Source organism: Polypterus senegalus, chromosome 3 (assembly GCF_016835505.1).
Source record: "Polypterus senegalus isolate Bchr_013 chromosome 3, ASM1683550v1, whole genome shotgun sequence".
NCBI classification, from domain to species: Eukaryota; Metazoa; Chordata; class Cladistia; order Polypteriformes; family Polypteridae; genus Polypterus; species Polypterus senegalus.
In genome coordinates this window covers 254,273,990-254,294,547 of record NC_053156.1, presented here as the reverse complement: position 1 = coordinate 254,294,547, position 20,558 = coordinate 254,273,990, and the positions used below count along the sequence as shown (strand labels likewise).

At 36.0% G+C, this 20,558-nt stretch overlaps 1 protein-coding gene across 1 annotated transcript in view; it reads right to left on the bottom strand.

Moving 5' to 3' along the window:
* ddx1 (DEAD (Asp-Glu-Ala-Asp) box helicase 1) overlaps positions 1-19,864 on the bottom strand; it is a 50,646-nt gene extending 30,782 nt beyond the window's left edge. Inside the window, exons 1-9 of the mRNA XM_039748932.1 lie at positions 19,763-19,864; positions 18,461-18,512; positions 12,121-12,184; positions 12,012-12,041; positions 6,498-6,594; positions 5,694-5,741; positions 3,434-3,517; positions 3,264-3,347; positions 17-93 (exon numbers count right to left, since the gene is read on the bottom strand). Coding sequence (XP_039604866.1) covers positions 17-93; positions 3,264-3,347; positions 3,434-3,517; positions 5,694-5,741; positions 6,498-6,594; positions 12,012-12,041; positions 12,121-12,184; positions 18,461-18,512; positions 19,763-19,778 — 552 coding nt within the window. The 5' untranslated portion in view covers positions 19,779-19,864. The remainder of the gene's footprint in view (positions 1-16; positions 94-3,263; positions 3,348-3,433; positions 3,518-5,693; positions 5,742-6,497; positions 6,595-12,011; positions 12,042-12,120; positions 12,185-18,460; positions 18,513-19,762) is intronic.
* Positions 19,865-20,558: the final 694 nt, after the last annotated feature.

The following is a 20,558-nucleotide window of genomic DNA, read 5'->3' as shown; positions in this document are numbered from 1 at the left end:
TCATAAAAAAACCTACCTCCCCATAGCTATCAAACTGTTTATTATGGGATTTCTTTCCAGTTCCACCAAATCCAAATCCAAACTTATCAGTACCTAAAGAAAAAAAAAAAAGATAGTTATTGTACTAAAGGTACAAATTCTTTTCTGTATTTTACACATTAATATCGTTCATAATAATTAACTTTTTCCAGCTATTTAACAAACAAACCAATAACAACTTTAAATTGCGGCTAATAAATTGGCTTACCTGGGATGTCACCAAAATATTAAACATTAACTTTTATAATTTACAGTCTAGGACTTTTTGGAAATTGTCTTTATGAAAAGTATTTCTGTTAATAAGATATAATTTTTCAGTACAAAAACATGTCTTGAAAAGCATACCCCTAAACAGTAGTGCACTCCTTAGTTTTATATTTGGTTAAAATACAACCTGGCGTATGTAAATTTCTTCAACGCATTTATTTAGGAAAATAAAAATGAATGCTGCAAATAAATAATTTACACAATTTGTATGATGGATAAATTTATATGTACCATCAAAATCAACAGTAATGCCCTCTTGTCTAGCAGAGGCACCGTATCTGTCAATTCCAGTTCTTCCACAACAAACTTTAAATATGTTAAATTTGTACCAGTTCTAATTTTATCTGCATTGCAGTTAAAAAAAAAAATCAGTAATTTATTTTGTGTCCTCAAAATAAGCACCTTGCAAATAAATATATACATTATAAACACATAAATCTCTATATATAATCTTCATTTGGATCTTGATCTTTGTTTGTCTGTGAATTAATTAGAAGAAGAAGCACTAGATGGCAGTACAGAGACAGCTAAAACATAGGCATTGCATTAATAATCTCCTCCAGGCTTATACTACTGAAGACTGTAGTACTCCAGTTACACCTCAAAACACAGACATTCAAACTAAACAAATTGTTGTGCTTTAAATTAACTAAAGAGATCTTCATTTAGATCTTGATCTTTGTTTGTCCGCGAATTCCACGCATGCGCAGACCACCTTCTAGTTTAGTATGTTGTTGTTACTCACGGATGTCAACAATGTGCCGGAATAACGAAACAGGTGGTGGACAGTGTTACGCTGGTTAGCTCCTGAGGCCTGGTTAGAGAATGAGATTGCCGAAGATAAAAGGTACATGCCTACATAACATATGAATGAAAGAAAGACAGTGGGTAAAATGAATGACAATGTAACAGCACGTTCCGGAAATTATTATTGTTACGTTGTAGCCGGCGAGTGCTGCGCGTCTCACATTGTACCGTGGCTTACTCACATGTCAGTGAAGTGATCCCTATTTATGCTTTAAAGAGCCTGGATATCTATGTGTCTTCCTTTTATAACCATTGCTCCGTGGATATTGCCTTACTCTCTGGATTGCCACAAAGCAACCTGTGAGATTGGAGAAAGGTTGAGAAGAGATCGTGAGAGGAAATGACAGCGTCGTGAAAACGAGACGGACTGTGAATGGACAGAAGCAGAAATGCTCCTACACCAACACAGAATTACGATTTGGACAGCGATTCCGAGTAGGCCGTTCCTATCGAATCAATATCTAAGGGTTTTCTTTTGTAATTTTGTTTCCCATAATGCTGTGCGACAAAGGGCCCAGTTCACAACTGGCAGCCGCGTTTAAACAGGGAGCCCTTCACAGACAACTTTAACACGCGCAACGTAGTTGGGCGCACATGGCTAGTTATATAATTAGAATCTTATATCCAATTCTGTTGTACTGTCATATGTCTAATCGATTTATTTACTTACACAGACGGTTCCAAGTTTGATTACTTTTTATTTTGTCTGCTAGTTTTACCTTTATTTTTTAACTTTTATTATATTCTTGTTTGATTTTCAAAGCACCTTCAAGGGAGTTTTATCTATGGCACTATATATCTAAGACACTATATAAAAGAAAGTTTGATTGACCCATTGCATACCAGCTTGCATGCAATCCTGCATAATACTTTATCAAGGAACTCAAAACAAGAAATAAAAATATGATATATTGTAGGCATTCATCACAAAAAAATCAGAACTCTGTGATAAATATGACAAATAAATAGTTAAAACCATTCACAAAACTTTCATTGAAGTGCATAAAAACACAATGTTTAAATTATCAGTTTCCCCCTCCCCGATACTCACTTGTAACAGGTCTACTTAAAGAAGGAATTCAACTATTTTATATGATTCTGAGGATGTAGCAGGCAACCTCCAGTTTTTTCCTGTTCTCTTTTTCTTCCCTTCAGCCGACTCTCGCTTCTATTTACGAAGAGACATGGTTGTCATGGCAACCAGCAGCTCCTGGGAACAATTATGGATGTGGACCGTTTCTCACCTGTGCACTTAGGTGAGAAATACCCACATCACGAACTCCTCAGGAACTGCTTCGGCCACACACCACCACACCCCCTCACTAAGCCGCGAGTGCAGTGATTATTTATTAAAACTGGCATTTTTGACAGGAGCTGTGGACACGCTATACCATAGGAGGAAGCTGGGTTGAGAGGAGGTTACAGTTTTGAGGGAGAGTCCCTCTGCGTGATGCACAGAGAACAATGTACAGCACAGGGAGACACTGAACACGTGCAGAAATCATCGGTTTGTATGAACCGGAAGGGAAACTTGCTTGTTCGTCAATCGATTGTATGGTCGTGAACAGATGCAAAAGTTTGGCGAACTTTTTGGTCGTAACCCGATTTATACGTGTTCAGAAACGTTCATGAACCGAGGTTCCACTGTATATGCAGGGCTATGGAGTCAGTACGCAACACCTTTCGACTCCAAATCCTCTATTTGTTAAATACTGATTTAGTTCCTATGTTGATTGAAAGCACATAACATTCAAAATACAAGGCATTTCATCACTGCCAATGTGAATCATCAGGCTACTTTGTTTTTATGTTTGGGTTTAAAGGCTGCAGTGATGCTTTTGTGGCTTTTTTATATCAATTTATTAAAAGAAGATATAAAGATTAAGTAACAAATATAAGACAAAACTTTAAAATAAAAAAAGAGGCTGTATTTTTATCAAAAGGCTAGAAGAAAAAAGTTTAATGAAATTAACATATGTTAAACTGGAAATTTTAACACATTATATTACAATTTACATTTAGTCAGAGTCTGTACTTTTTACCAATTCTGACTTCAGTAACCCAAAAATTGCTTCCAACTCAGAATCCACAGCTATGGGTATAATAATTTTGATTAAGGAAACATTCAATAGAAAGGTTCTGTAACTTACCCAAATCTAAAGCAGCTTGCGCAGTTGACCAACCAACTCTGCATAATCCTTGATCATGACAAGAGACTTCATAGTAGTACTTTCCTGTCAACATGTGAATTATTATTTTCAATAGATATTACATTACTACAAAACAGAAACAAATTTACAGACAATGTTGCCACACCAACCTTTTGACACCCCTTTTGTTGATCTGCATCCATGCCACTCCTTTACCTCCCTGCTCTGACAACACAGACCATCTGCTCCAATAGCTACAAAAATAACAAAAGGAAAAATAAAGAAATATGTATAAAAAACTATATGCCACTATCTATACTAATAAAAGGCAAAGCCCTGACTCACTGACACATCACTAATTCTCCAACTTCCCGTGTAGGTGGAAGGCTGAAATTTGGCAGGCTCATTCCTTACTGCTTACTTACAAAAGTTGGTTTCATTTCGAAATTCTATGCTTAATGGTCATAACTGGAAGCTATTTTTCTCCATATACTGTAATGGAGTTGAGGTCGATGGCCATGGGGGCGAAGTTTCATGTGACATCATCACGCCTCCCACGTAATCACGTGAACTGACTGTCAACGCAGTACGTAGAAAACAAGGAAGAGCTCCAAAAAGCGCTGAAGAAAACATGCATTATACAATTGAGAAGGCATCAAAACAATAAGAAGCGAGCCAGTGACACATACAACCATATTCATGACTGCAGCTACTTCGGAAACAAAGCACGGTGTAAACCTAAAGATTAAATTAAGTTCATACAGGCTGCCGCAGGCGTTTGTCATGCCCACGGCTAATGCAGGATAAAAGTTTAATGAGAGGACGCAGGATATAAACGAGAGTTTTGCTCACTTTGTAACGAAGTTAAAATTGCTGGTGAGGGGCTGTGCTTATGCAAATTCCGAGAGACTGTGTTTGTGGGGGGATTGACAGTTAAGGGGGGGGTCACGTCATCATCTCCCCTCCCATTCACCTCATTTCGCTCTGAGCTGAGCTCCGCACCTAACGCGGTCTTGCGGAAGCAATTTTGTGACGCTGCCACCAAATACTCACAGAAAAATCCACAAGTTAATACACACGCTGTCTCTAGAATTTCTCCACACTCTGAATCCTCCAGGCACTACTTACAAAAGGTTCCATTGACAATCATGTTACGTTATTTTTAAAATGTTTCCTTTTCTTAGCACAAGCACAGCTGAGAAGCTTCGATGCATGTGCTCCATAACACGTTCAAAAATAACGCATTTAATCACATTTTGCATTCCAAGCAAAGGGGAACTTCACACAATGCATGATTTCCTGGTACACCGATTACATTGATCAGCGCTTCCCGATTCATTTTACCCTCCCACCCCCTTGGTTTGAGAAGAAGTATGAAAAATATGAGGTTAACGCAGAAAAACAGATCACCAATTGAAGCTTTATGAATAATGGATACTTTATTCGCCATCAATAATTGTTTTGGTAAAGCCATACTCAGTGTAATCCCCCTTCCATTTTATAATTTTTCCGCGACTAGCCATGATTAAATGAAAGGTAAAAAAGTAAGAGTGAAGAGAGGGTGACTTATTCAGGCAGGCAGGCGACAGCTCAATAGATCGAATTTGGATATAAGTAGGTTCTATTTAGTCGCCAGAAATATCTTTGGTAGGAATGGAAGTTGAATTTAGTCTTTAAATTTCTATGGTGAAGAAAAATTTATGCAATGATGACTAAATTTAACTTACATTCCTACTAAACATATTTCTGTCGACTAAATAAAAATTACTTATATTTAAAATTTAAATAGAACTTGAACAGATACGATAGTTCATAATACCCACGCAGCACTAAGTGCACGTAAGAGCAGGAGTCATCCGTTTTAACAAGCAGCGTATTGCACTGATACGAAATAGCCTGCCCATTTAATTATTTAGGAATGGATAGATAAATTAACATTTTGTACAAATAATGTTTTTAATTTTTCTTCCTCGATGGATTCTGGCACCCCCAGCAACAGCTTCTCGCACCCCATATATATATATATATATATATATATATATATATATATATATATATATATATATATATATATATATATATATAGAGAGAGAGAGAGAGAGAGAGAGAGAGAGATAGATTTAGATATAGATAGTATTTTGCTAGTATGAAATAAAAACATGAAGACATTTTTAAAAATGCATATAACAGGCTTAGATTGTCTGATATTTTTCCATAAAATGTTTTTTAACAGTGAACCATTAATTTAAACAGAATGTGTAAGTTTGTGTGAATTTAGAACAAAAAAATCAAAGTGAATATGCTATTTTTTGCAAGTTAAATCAAAATGTAATTTGAATTGGGTGGAAAAACAGTCATACTTCTTATAAAAGTTATCATTTGAGTTATTAATACCAATAGCAATATAAAATTATTTAAGGGAAAACTTACCAAATGCAGAACCTCTATCATAAGGGTTCATCTGCCATTTGTTGAATACTGAGGATGAAGCAAAATAATGGTCAAAACTGACAAAAGGCAAAATAGATTTAAAACACTCATAACTATTAATGTCAATAAGTGCTGTTTCTCACATAAATTATTTACACATCGGATATACTAATTCTTATAGTTGTTTACTTAAACTGTTTTTTATACAAATTTAATATAAAAATGGTGCTGCAAAAAGTGTGTACATAATATTACAAGTAAAATATGGCACTAAACCTAAGAATTGTAATATTTAAAAAACTATCTATACTGTACATCAAACACTAGACTAAGACTCTTAATAAGCAGACTTGGATGTATATATTTGTTTTCAATATTCTGGTTGCTTCTTACATAAGTCAAAGCACAGCCAAATGTTACACAGAATCACAAAAGTGTTGATAACTAAACAGAATTGTTTCTGGTTTTCAACTTTCCAAAGTCAAAAGGTGCAAAAATACATAAACAACAAAAAAAAAAAAATCAATGGATTAGTGTATGTGAAAAACACTGCCATTTAGTGGAAATATACAACTGATGACCATATATATATATATATATATATATATATATATATATATATATATATATATATATATATATATATATATATATATATATATATATAGATATAGATATAGAGAGAGAGAAAAAAAAATTCAATAAGCCTATAACAAGGGAAACACAATACTTTTTGTTTAAGAGAGAAGAAAAAATGCAAAGGTTGCTAATTATAGATATCAGTGCAGAATCAAATTATATTACCTGCTCCTCCAGTTGTTACAGTTGCCTTGCCTTTCTTCCCCTCCTGATGATCTTTAAGTGTTTCATAGACAATCTGAATAACAGGAATGCTGAAAGCCTAAAAAGAAAATATGCAACTAAAAATATATCACCAGATTACAAGCAGTAAAAACTGAAATGATCAATTTGCTTTACATAATATGTTTTCTTCACTTTCTAATTAGGGGTGGCATAGTGGCACAGTGGTAGCGCTGGTGCCGCTCAGTAAGGAGACCTGGGATCGCTTCCCGGGTCCTCCCTGCGTGGAGTTTGCATGTTCTTCCCTTGTCTGCGTGGTTTTCCTCCAGGTGCTCCATTTTCCTCCCATAGTCCAAAGACATGCAGGTTAGGTACATTGGCAATCCTAAATTGTCCATAGTGTGTGCTTAGTGTGTGGGTGTGTGTGTGCCCTGCTGTGGGCTGCCGTCCTGCCCAGGGTTTGTTCCTGCCTTGTGCTGGCTGGGATTGGCTCCAGCAGACCCCCCGTGACCCGGTGTTAGGAAATAGTGGGTTGAACAATGACTTTATAATTATGGTTTCACAAATTAAGTGCAAAATATAAAGCAAATGACATCTATCATCCATCCACCCATAACCAAGCCCACTTAAAGTTCAGGACTGCGGGAGACAGGGTACTTGATTCTTAACTAGTACACATGTTGGATGGGTTGGAAACCATCACAGGGTACATTAATGCATAGACCTCAACTATGCCAATTTGAAGTCACATATTCACCTTACATGCATATTTTTAAGATATGAAAAGAAAACTGGAGTACCTGGAGAAAAACACGTCAATCAATCAATGCTAAACAATGTGCATCAAGATTAACAAGATTACAAAACAGCGCCAACTATAAAATTTGAACAGTACAACAAAGAGAGTGGATGCACTAAATATAAATACTGCACTATACCAGTTTTAAGCACAAGTACGGTGTTGTAAATTTAGCTGACAGGATATTTACAAATAGAAGAAAGCTACAGTAGCCAGCTAAATTAAAACAATGGTAGAAAAACTAACAGATGATGGATCAATATATTTAACCTCCTTGGCATTAACCCTGACCATGATTTTGGCCTGTAATTCTATTCATTTACGGTTAAACCCAAGTCATGCTTGTGGTGACATGTAATGATATGCTTTAAAGTTTTGAACATGAACAACTGGAAAGACAGTATTATGATGGCATCTAGTGGACGATATAATATCACAGCGCAAAATAAAATATTTCTATGCTTTCTGCCACTTTATGGTAACTCATCAATATTCATGAGTGGGGAAATGAAAAGCAGCAAAAATAGTTTTGGAACGAACTGAAACTGAAGCATTGTTCAAATTGAGTGATGGTGATCATGTGAATTGATCATCAGAGTCTAACATGGATAGTGAAACTGAAGCTTTACCATGGCGAGACATTATCCCATAAGCTCTGTTCACAATGCAGCAACTGCCAAAGTTTGTGTCAGGGGTAGTGTTAGGTTAACAAAACATAAACTGAACTGTCTGCTGCATTACAACGTCTGATGCTTACTTTGAGACATGTTGTTGATTTAAACAAACACAGGATGGAACAGTTTAAGCTCCACATCTGATTCTTTTACATCAAACATAGCAAAGACACCTATGTCAAAAAATAAGGCACAAAAATCATCTCTCAGTTTGGGAGTATTTTAAGCTAAAGTGTGGTAAAGTTTGGTGTACGCTATGTTGTTATGTGCTGAAATACAAAAGATGCACATCTACAAAAAGAGAAAAATTGCACAGAGAATATGTACAATGATAGAACAAGACATGTTACCATTCACTGTGGTTGATTGTAAATGCTTTCAGCACCTATTCACTTACCTTGAACCATCTTGAGGAACTGTCATCACAAGGATATAGAGAATATTTTACCAATAAGACAAATGGAAAGGTCTGTTACTTTCTGGTCAACTGGAACTGCAAATATTCCCATGACAAGATGGGATTTCATTTTTTGTAATTCTTATGACAAATGCTAACAAGATAATGCTGGAATAACACTGGAATTCTTGCAGTTTATGGTTTGTTTACAGTCTAACCTTCATTGACAATAACTTTACTTTCAAAGACTATGCACAAAATACAAAAATGTAAAATGATAAAAATATTACAGAAAAAGTTTTCATTAAAGTTAATTTATATTTATGAATGTCACTTATGTGCTTTCAAAACTGTATTTGCTGTATTTTCATATTACTTCATATTAAGTATATCCTTTGCCTCTTTTATTTCAATATTCTTTGGAAGCTTGTTTAGACCAAATTAATGACATTATGGGCTTCCTCCACGTGAGCAAGAGTTCACTTTTTGAATAGTTAATAACAAGAATAAGGTATATGTTACAGTGTGGGACATCATGATTTTAGAGAGGCCTAGGTGGGGCATGGGCAACAAAAGGTTGGGAACCACTGGGTTACAAGGCTGAAATTGTTTCCAAGTATCTACAAAAAAGTGAATTATTTGGTTTTATCCTCTAGAGGTCAGCAAAGATTACAAAATAAACTGAGGCTTACACACTACATGCCTCAGATACCAGTAACGACACAATTTGAGTTAAGAAAAAAAGAGTTTTGATATATTTTACAATAACTGGAGTTTTTTTTTTTAAAGTAGAATGAAGTCTCAAGAGTGGAGTACTGGGGTTTTGGAAGAATAAAAAAGCCAGCGTCAAAAGATCTAAACTGTAAATCAAATTAATTTGATTAATTAGATGTTATAAGTTGTTATGGCATCTGACAAGATAAAAAGTATACACATGGTATGACATGCAAGGCAGGTCAGGAATTACTGCTTTGAAAGCTGGAACTTTTTTTTTTTTTTTTACTTCCTCAAATAAACAGACATCATATTTTTGTTCATTAAAGAACAAAACAATGAACTATATTCAGAAATAAAAGTAATAATGTAATTGCAGATTTGATACGAAATTCCAAAATTCTCCAAAAATCGGAATCTTTTTGAGCACCAACATGACATCATATGTGGAAATTTTCACTGGTTTCCTTTATAAAACTTTGCTTGGATTCGAGCTTCAAAATATGTGAAAATGCAAACTTCAAAAAATCAGATACATGAAACCTGGCATGCGCACATTTCTATACAATTTACCTTCAGAAAATTCAATCAATTTGTAAATATGTCCCCGTGAAGCTAAGACATACGAATGATGATCCAGGGGTTGGGGTAGCCTCCATAAATGCATCAAACTTCAAGAAACGACACATGATCAATGACCAGAGGGTTTGGGAGATTGGAGTCCCCTGTAAAGCAATGGGCTCTGCTAGGAAATGAAACACAGTCAAAGTGCTTTGCCCTCAATGAACACCTGCTTGGCAGTTCAAAAGTGCTGTGCGTTAGAGGGAATATAGATTGTAGCGTCTCTCCTCTGCACTATGCGGACTACTAGAATGTCACTTCTTACAGTTAACACAACCAGCTTCATTCTTGCTAGGTGTCCTTATTGTAATAAAAGTTCAGTAAATTGCGCCAATTAAATCAGTTATATATACTAGCTGATTACCCAATGGCTTCGCTCACTGAGTGCAAGGGAAAAAATAAAATGTATATAAATTATTAAACAGTAAAACATTAACATGTAAGAAGTAAAGATACATTGAGCAGTACTGGAGTGTTTTCGGGTAAAAAACATTTTAAAGGCGCTATAACACAACAGATGAGTAGCACTAACAGTAGCTTAAATGTATTTGGATCATCTCTCGGTAGCAGATCCCTTGTGAAAGGTGCTATACGACCGCTGTGGTATAGAAATTACATTTTCCATGCGATCCTGCAAATTTCTTCCTGAAAATGTGCCTGTGATTTAAGAGAAAAATTATTCTGAGAAATGTGGACGCTGCCCTTCCGTGCTTAACGGGCAGAAGGTCCAAACAATTCCCAAGTCCAAAACTTAACATGAAGAGATCTTCTTAGATGTAAACCCTCCATCTTCTTAATAGAATTCATCACAAAAGCAACCTTGAATGTTGCAGGGTTTTAGAGACTCACCTTAACGGACAGTAAACGCAATTTACAAAGAGAATTTTGCTCCGATGATGCCGATCACACTCATTCACAATGATTTCCACTCTCCCAGGAGCCAACGGGGCACTTGAAGTGTCACAAACAGTGCGAGAAGAGAGGACGTTGCCTGAAACTGCGAAGCTCTCGACCCGGCAGAGCAGCCCGACATTCCGCGCCTCTGAGCGTCCACTTTGTTCTCACGACCCCTTGCCGCTGAAGGCGGTGTTGTCTTCACATTGTTTACAGCTCGGCACAGTTAAAAAGTAGAAAGACACAAAGCTGTTTTCCTCATCTCTTCTATTATGAAGTACTGCCAATTTAAAAAAAAGTTATAATGTGGCAGTTTCCGCGATAAGTCACGTGGACGAATAAATAAAACTTCTCTGTCAGAACGTGCCTGGAGCCCGACGGCTCAGTCCAGAGAGGAGGGCTGGGAGAGGGCAACGCGGAGTGCACTTCTATGGGATAGATCGGCGTGTTTGTGTTTACTTCTTTTCAATATCAGTAAAGTAACTCTCACACAAATAACAATTCATAAAGATGATATAATAATGGCGTCCACAAACGAAGTGATTAGTTCCTGTATTATAATATGTTCTGTGGTCATACGTAATTTCCGTTTCAAACGCAAAAAGAATTTTATATAGATAGATAGATAGATACATACAGTCAACCCTCGTTTATCGCGGTTAATCCGTTCCAGACTCTGCCGCGATAAATGAATTTCCGCGAAGTAGGATTCTTTATTTATAAATTGAATATTTTCGCAGTTAGAGCATAGAAAACCTGTTTATGACCTTCTAAATACATTTTCTAACATTATTTGAGTCCTCTAGACATGAAATAACACCCTTTAGTCAAATGTTTAAACTGTGCTCCATGACAAGACCGAGATGACAGTTCCGTCTCACAATTAAAAGAATGCAAACATATCTTCCTCTTCAAAGTGCGTGTCAGGAGCAGAGAATGTTAGAGAGAGAGAAAGAGACCAGAAATGTATACTATATTTCAGTTTTACACAGTCATTTTATCTTCATAATCAATCAGTTATTTTAAACATATTTTTCAAATATAACAGATATAACCACAGGAAAATAGTGTAAGATTTCCACTGAGCATTTCCCTAAATTGATTTACTAAAACTGTATTTTAAATGTAAAAAAATTAATTGTACTGTTATACATACAAAAACATTAAAATTAAAACACACATGTAACTGTAAAATGTAAGCAGGAAAATATTTAACCTTTATCAGTTACAAATACTATAAAAAAAATGTCTTGGCCCATTCATAACAAATCTCTTTTAAAATTCTTTTTAAACGTAAATCTAATATTTATATGGCTGTGGATTACCAAAACAAATGTGTCAAAATAAATTTAAAACTTTAACAACGTATAGTGCTACTCTGTATATTTAAACAAAAATAATAAAGAAAATTAACTTACACCAGTTTTTCCGCTCCCAGTCTCGGCAGCCTGAAAAAAATAACATATTGTAAATTTTGTATGTAATATTTTCACAGATTTTGAAATTAGAAGAATTGATTTCACTCACCATAAGTACATCACCTCCTCCAAGAATTAATGGTATTGACTCTGCTTGAATGTCTGTTGGGAGGCTTAAAAGGAAAAAAATATATATATTGCTTACCCAAACTGAGTTTATAAAACAAGACATTAAAAATATTGTGCAGAGACTCCAGAAAGTGATTATTTTTAATGTTTGTTCAAGTTCTCTACATTTGGATTAAACTAACATTTTTCTATGTGATGTGCATTATGTAATGTAATCATTATTTTATGCTCTCTGTGTACAGTGCTCTTCTTTTACCATGGTGAATGCTATAAAAGAAATATGACAAATACAACCAGATGACATCTCCTATGTAAATGCTGGAAAAAAGTATTAAATATTGATGTTACTCCTATAGTAAGTTTAGCCTTACATATACAGTGTTCACGAAGTGAGGCACAGACAGTCAGAGATTCTCAAAGCTGACTTCGCAGCACTAATCAAAGACATGAAGGAGAGGACCCCGTCGGCAAGGATCTTCATCTTGGGTCCAATGCCTCTCGTTAGAAGATCAAACGAATACTACAGTCGTCTGCTGGCATTAAACAACTGGCTGAAAGGCTTCTGCGAGAATCAAAACATCGCGTTCATTGACAACTGGGAAATCTTCTGGGAGAGGCCACGTTTCTTCAAGCGGGATGGTCTGCATCCAAATAGATTCGGCGCCCGGGTCCTCTCCGAAAACATCGCTAAGGTAATTCGTCTCTGTTGACTGTCTATTTCTACTCTTAACCCCTTCCTTAATGCTTTACTAGGACATGACAATTCTTTAACAAAGTCTTCCGCAAAACTGCACTACATTATTACTCTAATAACTAATCTCAATGCACGTAAAAAATCTAGGCAGTACGGCATAAACACTAAAAATTTAATTACAATTACACCTTTAGATGAACAATGAATTAAATCTATAAAAACAGATTATAGATTAAATAAAAAAACACACAGAGTGGCGCTAATAAAAATAACTGTTTCTATTTCAAATATCCATAACGCACATAGAATTCAGCTCTGCTCCTCCGAAACATTAAACATGGCACTATTAAATGTTAGAGCATTAACCAACAAGATTTTTTTTTATCAACGACCTTATTAGTGATAGAAAAATTGATTTTATCGCACTAAGTGAAACATGGCTTAGCTCTGATGACGCATCTGTTTTAATCGAATCTGCACCTCCGAATTATAGTTTTACTCGGTGGATCACCAGGGAAAGAAGGGTGGCGGTTAAGCAAACATTTACTCAAGCCGGTTAAAGTGTAAAGATGTCAGTTTTGATAAATTCAAGTCCTTTGAGTATCTTGCCGTTGTTATTTATAGCGATTCTCACTTTCGAGTATTATCCATGTATAGACCTCCAAAATTTAATGTGTCTTTCTTTGAGGAATTCTCATACTAAATGTGTTAATTATAATTACGAACTATGACACACTCCTTATAGTCCGCGACTTTAACTTTCATATCGATAATCAGTGTGACCCAAAAGTAAAAGAATTCATGAACCTCCTGGACTCTTTTTGACTTGAGACAGCTCATTAATCAGCCTACACATAAAGCAGGTCATACATTAGACTTAGTAACTACCAAAGGACTAAAAGTTGATGTAAAGCAGATCATTGATATTGGTCTATAAAACCATTTTCTTTTACTATTTAATATAGAAATATTGATAGAAAACATTCATGAGAAGCATATTGTTAAAAACCGCTTCTTTGATTCATCAGCAGCTTTAAAACTTACAAACAATCTAAGCAATTAGTTCATTTATAGTGCTAACTACAATAGTGAGGATAATGTAAATAGTAAATATTAAGGTGGAAAAATGTAATACTAAGGTGAGAGCTACTGTTGACATAGTTGCATCTGAAAAGACAGTTAAAAAAATCTTTTAGCATTGTTATACCATGGAAGACCGAAAGAGTGTCTGATTTAAAGAGAACATGCCGTAGAGCTGAGCGTAAATGAAGGAAAACTAAATTAACTATCCACTATGAGATATTGAAAGTTAAAATAACAGAATACAATAGCACAGTCCATCTTGAGAGGCACTGCTATTTCTCCAAGATTACAAATAACAATGCTAGTAATCCCAGAATCTTATTCTCTACGATTGACCGTCTGCTCAACCCAGGTAACGCAAAGGAATGCCTCCAAAATATTTACAGCAATAGCCTCACAGGTTTCACTGGATTTTTCAATCAAAAAATAAATGATATTAGAAATAATATAGTATATCTCCCAAACACTGCGGATCCTCCTAAGCCCCAGTACTCCAGTATAAACAAATTAAAATCTTTCACCAGGATAGATTTACCTGATTTACATAGAATAATTTCTCAACTGAGACCCTCCAAGTTTTTTCAAAGAAGTATCGGGCGTCCTAATTGATAGCATTCTTGACATAGTAAACTCGTCATTAGATACGGGGGTCTTCCCAGACTGTCTTAAAACTGCTGTAGTTAAACCCCTACTCAAGAAGAATCATCTTGACCCCTCTGCTTTTGGAAATTTTAGACCCGTTTCTAACCTGCTTTTCTTAAGTAACATTCTAGAGAACGGTCATTATGCAGCTAAATGACCACCTCAATAAACATGCTATTCTTGATAAGTTTCAGTCGGGTTTTAGAACAAATCACAGTACAGAAACTGCACTCAAAGTAGTAAATGACTTGCTGGTAAATGCAGACAGAGGCTATTTATCAAGTTGTCATCCTCTTAGATCTGAGTTCCGCATTTGACACCATTGATCACAACATTCTTAGAAATCGCATTAGTCAATGGGTGGGCCTCTCTGGTAGTGTCTTAAATTGGTCTGAATCCTACCTGGCAGATAGAAAATTCTTTGTTAGTTGTGGTAATTACAACTCAAAGACACATGATATTCTATATGGTGTTCCACAAGGCTCTATCCTGGGTCCGCTGCTCTTTTCGATCTAGATGCTTCCGTTAGGTCAGATTATCCCGGGGCATAACGTGAGCTACCATAGCTATGCTGATGACACGCAGCTGTATTTACCAATAGCCCCTGATGACCCCGACTCTGTTGTTTCACTAACACTATGTCTTACTTGTGTTTCTAAATGGATAAATAGTAATTTTATCAAGCTAAATGAAGAGAAAACAGAAATTTTAGTGATAGGCAATAATGGTTATAATGAGGTTATCTATACTAATAAAAGGCAAAGCCCTCACTGACTGACAGACTCATCACTAATTCTCCAACTTCCCATGTAGGTAGAAGGCTGAAATTTGGCAGGCTCATTCCTTACAGCTTACTTACAAAAGTTAGGCAGGTTTCATTTCAAAATTCTACGCATAACGGTCATAACTGGAACCTACTTACATACATATATATGGCCATAGCTTGCAGCTCGGTTGCCGTGCAAGGCAGAGTTGCGTCCCTCACCATCATGCCTCCCACGTAATTGAGTGCCTGCCCATATGCCGTCCGTCAGCATTACACAATTGAGAAGGCAGCAAAAGAATATGAAGCGAGTGACGCATACAAGCATATTCATAAGTGCAGCTACTGCGGAAACAAAGCAAGGTGTAAAGCTTAAGTTTAAATTAAGTTCATAGACACGCTGCCTCTACAGAATAGTATATAGTATATAGTATAGATAAAATAGTGTTTGGCACAAACTCAGCAAAAGTGCGAGTGAAACTTTTAAGCAGTGGACATCGTAAGATCGCACAAGATATTCGCGAGATACAAGTTTAATGAGAAGAAGCAGGGTATAAACGAGACTTTTGATCACTTCATAACGGAGTTAAAATTGATGGTGAAGAACTGTGCTTATGCAAACGAAGATGAGAGGGTCAGGGGTAGAATAGTGTTTGGCACAAACTCAGTGAAAGTGCGAGAGAAATTTTTAAGTGCTGGGTCTGAGCTAACATTAAATAAAGCCGTGGACATCGCAAGATTGCACGAGATAGCACAACCACAGCTGAGAACCTTCAATGCATGTACTCCGAGCGGCTCACGTGAACTGACTGTGAACGCAGTTCGCACACAAAAGCAAGACCTCCAAAGAGCGCTGAACAAAAAACGCATTACACAATTGAGAAGGCAGCAAAAGAATATGAAACGTGTGACGCATACAAGCATATTCATAAGTGCAGGTACTGCGGAAACAAAGCACACAGTGGAAAAAGTCAATGTCCAGCTAAAGGAAGACAGCGTAAAAAATGTGGTAAATTGAACCACTTCGCTAAATTTGGAAGGACTAGGAAAGGTAAACCTGTGCATGCAGTGTGTGATGTCTCAGATAAAGAGGAAGACGAGCAGTTTATTGATGCAGTAAGAAAGGAACAACCCTCTGAATCTGAACAAGCCTTTGCAGACATATCAATAGGAAAGCAAGGTGTAAAGCTTAAGTTTAAATTAAGTTCATAGAAATGCTGCCGCTAAATATTCGCAGGCAAATCCACAACTTAATACCGGGAATGCCTGTTAAACATCTTAGATTCATGGAGTACCGATTTGGGTAGTAAACACTGATGAATGAAACCTGTCATCTTTACAACGGCTGACAAACACGGCATATAACTTGAACGCAACACATCCTCCAAATACGAACCTGATTAAAAGAAATAATGATAATCAAATCCTTGATGACAGCAACACTCATAACAGTCACAAAACAATTACATTGACAATCATGTTACGTTATTTTTAAAATGTTTCCTTTTCTTTTTCATAACTTTTTTAACACACTCCTTCTCTGCTGCGAAGCGCGGGTATTTTGCTAGTTAGAAATAAACTTGATGCATTAGGATTAGAAGTCAAGACGGAGGTAAAGAATTTAGGGGTAACCGTTAACTGTAACCTGAATTTTAAATCGCATATTAATCAGATCACTAGGACAGCATTTTTTCACTTAAGAAACATAGCAAAAGTTAGACCTCTTATATCATTGAAAGATGCTGAGAAATTAGTTCATGCTTTTGTTTTCAGTCAACTAGATTACTGTAATGCACTCCTCTCAGGACTACCCCAAAAAGACATAAATCGTTTGCAATAGGTGCAGAATGCAGCTGCTAGAATCCGAACTAGAAAAAGAAAATCCGAGCGCATTTCTCCAGTTTTGATGTCACTACACTGGTTACCTGTGTCATTCAGAATTCACTTTAAAATACTGCGTATGGTTTACAAAGCCTTAAATAATCTCGCTCCATCTTATATATCGGAATGTCTGGCACCTTATATTCCAAATTGTAACCTTAGATCCTCAAATGAGTGTCTGCTTAGAATTCCGAGAGCTAAACTTAAAAGAAGTGGTGAGGCAGCCTTCTGCAGTTATGCGCCTAAAATCTGGAATAGCCTACCAATAGGAATTCGCCAGGCTAATACAGTGGAGGACTTTAAAAAAACTGCTGAAAACACATTACTTTAACATGGCCTTCTCATAACTTAATTTTAATTTAATCCTGATATTCTGTATTTTCAATTAATTATCATAACTATTCATGGTGGCTCTAAAATCTGTACTAACCTCTACTCTCTCTTCTGTCTCTTTCCCAGTTTTCTGTGGAGGCATTCTGCGCCACCACCACCTAATTAAAGCACCATGATGTTCCTACATTGATGGATTAAAAGCCAAAAGTCTACATGACCATCATCATCAGGTCCTTCCATAAGAACCCTAAATACAAAAAGGACTGTTTAACTTATGTTAGGTAGAATGCCCAGAGGGAGCTGGGCGGTCTCATGGTCTGGAAACCTTAAGATTTTATTTTTTTTCTCAAGCCGTCTGGAGTTTTTTTTTTTTTTTCCGTCCTCCCTGACCATTGGACCTTACTCTTATTCTATGTTAATTAATGTTGTCTCATTTTAATTCTTACTTTGTCTTTTTTCTCTTTCTTCATCATGTAAAGCACTTTGAGCTACATTATTTGTATGAAAATGTGCTATATAAATAAATGTTGTTGTTGTTCACCTCAAATTAAAGTTAGACTGAAATTCAAAATTTTCAAAGTGATTACTTTATAATATGACAATAACTACACAGTTTCCCCCACAACTTCATACCTCCAAGTACTCATTCATTCAAAGATCAACAGACTATGATTGTTACTTCATTTGTCTGCCAATTTACTCATTTTTGAATCCACTAGGCAAAAGTTGATGTTAAAAAGAAAGTAAAAGTTAATGAGTCAATAATCAAGTTATAAATGCTCAAATCACTTGCTTCTTCATTCAGATTCTTTGATTGTTCTTGCAACAAAAAGCAATGAAGTTCTCAAATTTTGTTGAAAAAAGGGGAAACAACCTCTCTAAAATCAATATGAAAAACCATTAAAATACATATTAGTTACTTACAGCCAGTCCATCTCTTCAACAGCCTGAGCAATCTCAGGCATTACACCCATCTCTGGGGGGAGAGAGAAAAAAAGGCAAATAACTAAATTGAAGATTCTGAAAAAGTTCAAATGTATTAAAGAAAACTACAACATACTCTAAAAGGAAATAAAAACAATAATGATTTATTGAAGCTGCAAACTAAAAATAGACATAACTATGAACTAGGAATAATAACAACATAACTAGGAAATAAGTATAACTAGGAAACACTATTCATATTTTACAGTATATAATTAGGTAATCGAAATTGAGTATACATTTAAAAAAGAAAAGATCAGTGATGTGCTTGATTTCTTTTTGATTACATATAGTATGTTTAACCGTTGCAAATCAAACTGAAGATAAGGATTGCAACATGTTATAAAGAAACTCACATTTACAATTAAATAAACGCTCATTCCATTTGTTTTTATTATGTTTCTCCAGCAAAACTCAATCTCAAAAGCTTGTTTTTAGGAAAGATTCTCCCGTAAACCGTGTAGGTTTACAAAATAAGTCATTACTGTAGTTTATGCAGCTATGTTGTTAAATTGTTTAACAATCATAAAAGACAACATTCTGAAGCAGGCTGTAATCGCCAAAGCATTTTCCCTAGTAGTTTGTCTTTAAATACAGAGTTATAATCCCTCTATGCATTTTCGATCAGCTCGATACCGAATATGAAGGATAACACTCGGTTTCTCTGGATTTGACTTGTGGATGTAAATGGGCGAACTAAAAACCACGTACACTTTTTCGTTTCATTCTGAATACACGGTGATCCAGACTGCTAGGAGTACTTGCAAAACAGAAAATGACCCCGACAAAATGACAACTTGATTTCGCTTAGGCAACTCGGAAGACCCAGGAACAAAAAGGGGCATAAAGCTTACACCAAAATACACTTTTAAGAGGATCTATCGCCAAACGTCATTTAATCGCTAAGAAAGCTATTAAAAGCATCGTCTATATTAACTTTCCCATGAGCAAAGAAAAACGAAACAGTTAAGCACAGCTCTGTGCACTGACAGAAAAAAGTAGTGTATGTTCTTCTAATAGGAAACCAAAACTTCAAATAATTGGGGTTGGGTATCAAAACAATAAAACATTTGAAGGATCTATCTACCGTCTGTGAATGATGCGCCGTGACATGTGCACAGTCATGCTTAAGATATATCTGTGCGATCTATACCCTGCCGTTTATTGAAATCTCCATATGTATAAATAGAAATAATTTTGAACAACTGCATATAAGAATGCGTTAAATAGTTTCCACCATACCAGAAAATGCTGCCATTTCTATCCCAGTTGTTCTTCTCAGCACCGCCTGCACAATTAACAGACCGGAAACACTTGGCGTACGTTTTGTGCAACTCTAAATTTCCACCGTCCAGTTAGTGGAGCTTTACTTCTAAATATCTGGTTCCTCAGTTAAGCCCATTGCCTCCGCAAAGGATTAAATGTTATTATTGTCAGTATTAAGATATGAGCTATATTTATAAATTATTGTAGCTCAGATGACTAGGTTTAGTCTGAGGAAATAAGAAGATTTTTATTTCATTTTGCACATTGCCTGGTATGCGGTGGGCAGGCGCCCTGCCCGGGGTTTGTTTCCTGCCTTGCGCCCTGTGTTGGCTGGGATTGGCTCCAGCACATCCCCGTGACAGCGGCTATAGCGGGTTGGATGACGGATGAAAGGGCATTGCCTGGTGCACATTCTGAACACCAGTGTTGCATATAATAACAAGATGGAATTGAAAAGATCATATTATCTGTCAGCTATTGTTTACTCCATTTATCACTAGAAATGATCTTTTGGTCATTTTATCATTCATGTCCATATTAGAGCACATTTCGTTCTACCAAATAGCCTATGAAAACATTTTTTTCCCAGCAGACTATTTAAGCCTGTGTAGTTTGTTTCTCATTTTCCTAAAATGTCCAGTAAAAGGGCAAACTGAGATCCTCACTGTCTTCCTATTAGATGCATTATTAGACATGTTGGGTCATGGAATCCATCTTAATCAAACAAATTGTAATGGCACTGATAAGATGTGTCAGCCCTGGGAAGAGTCAC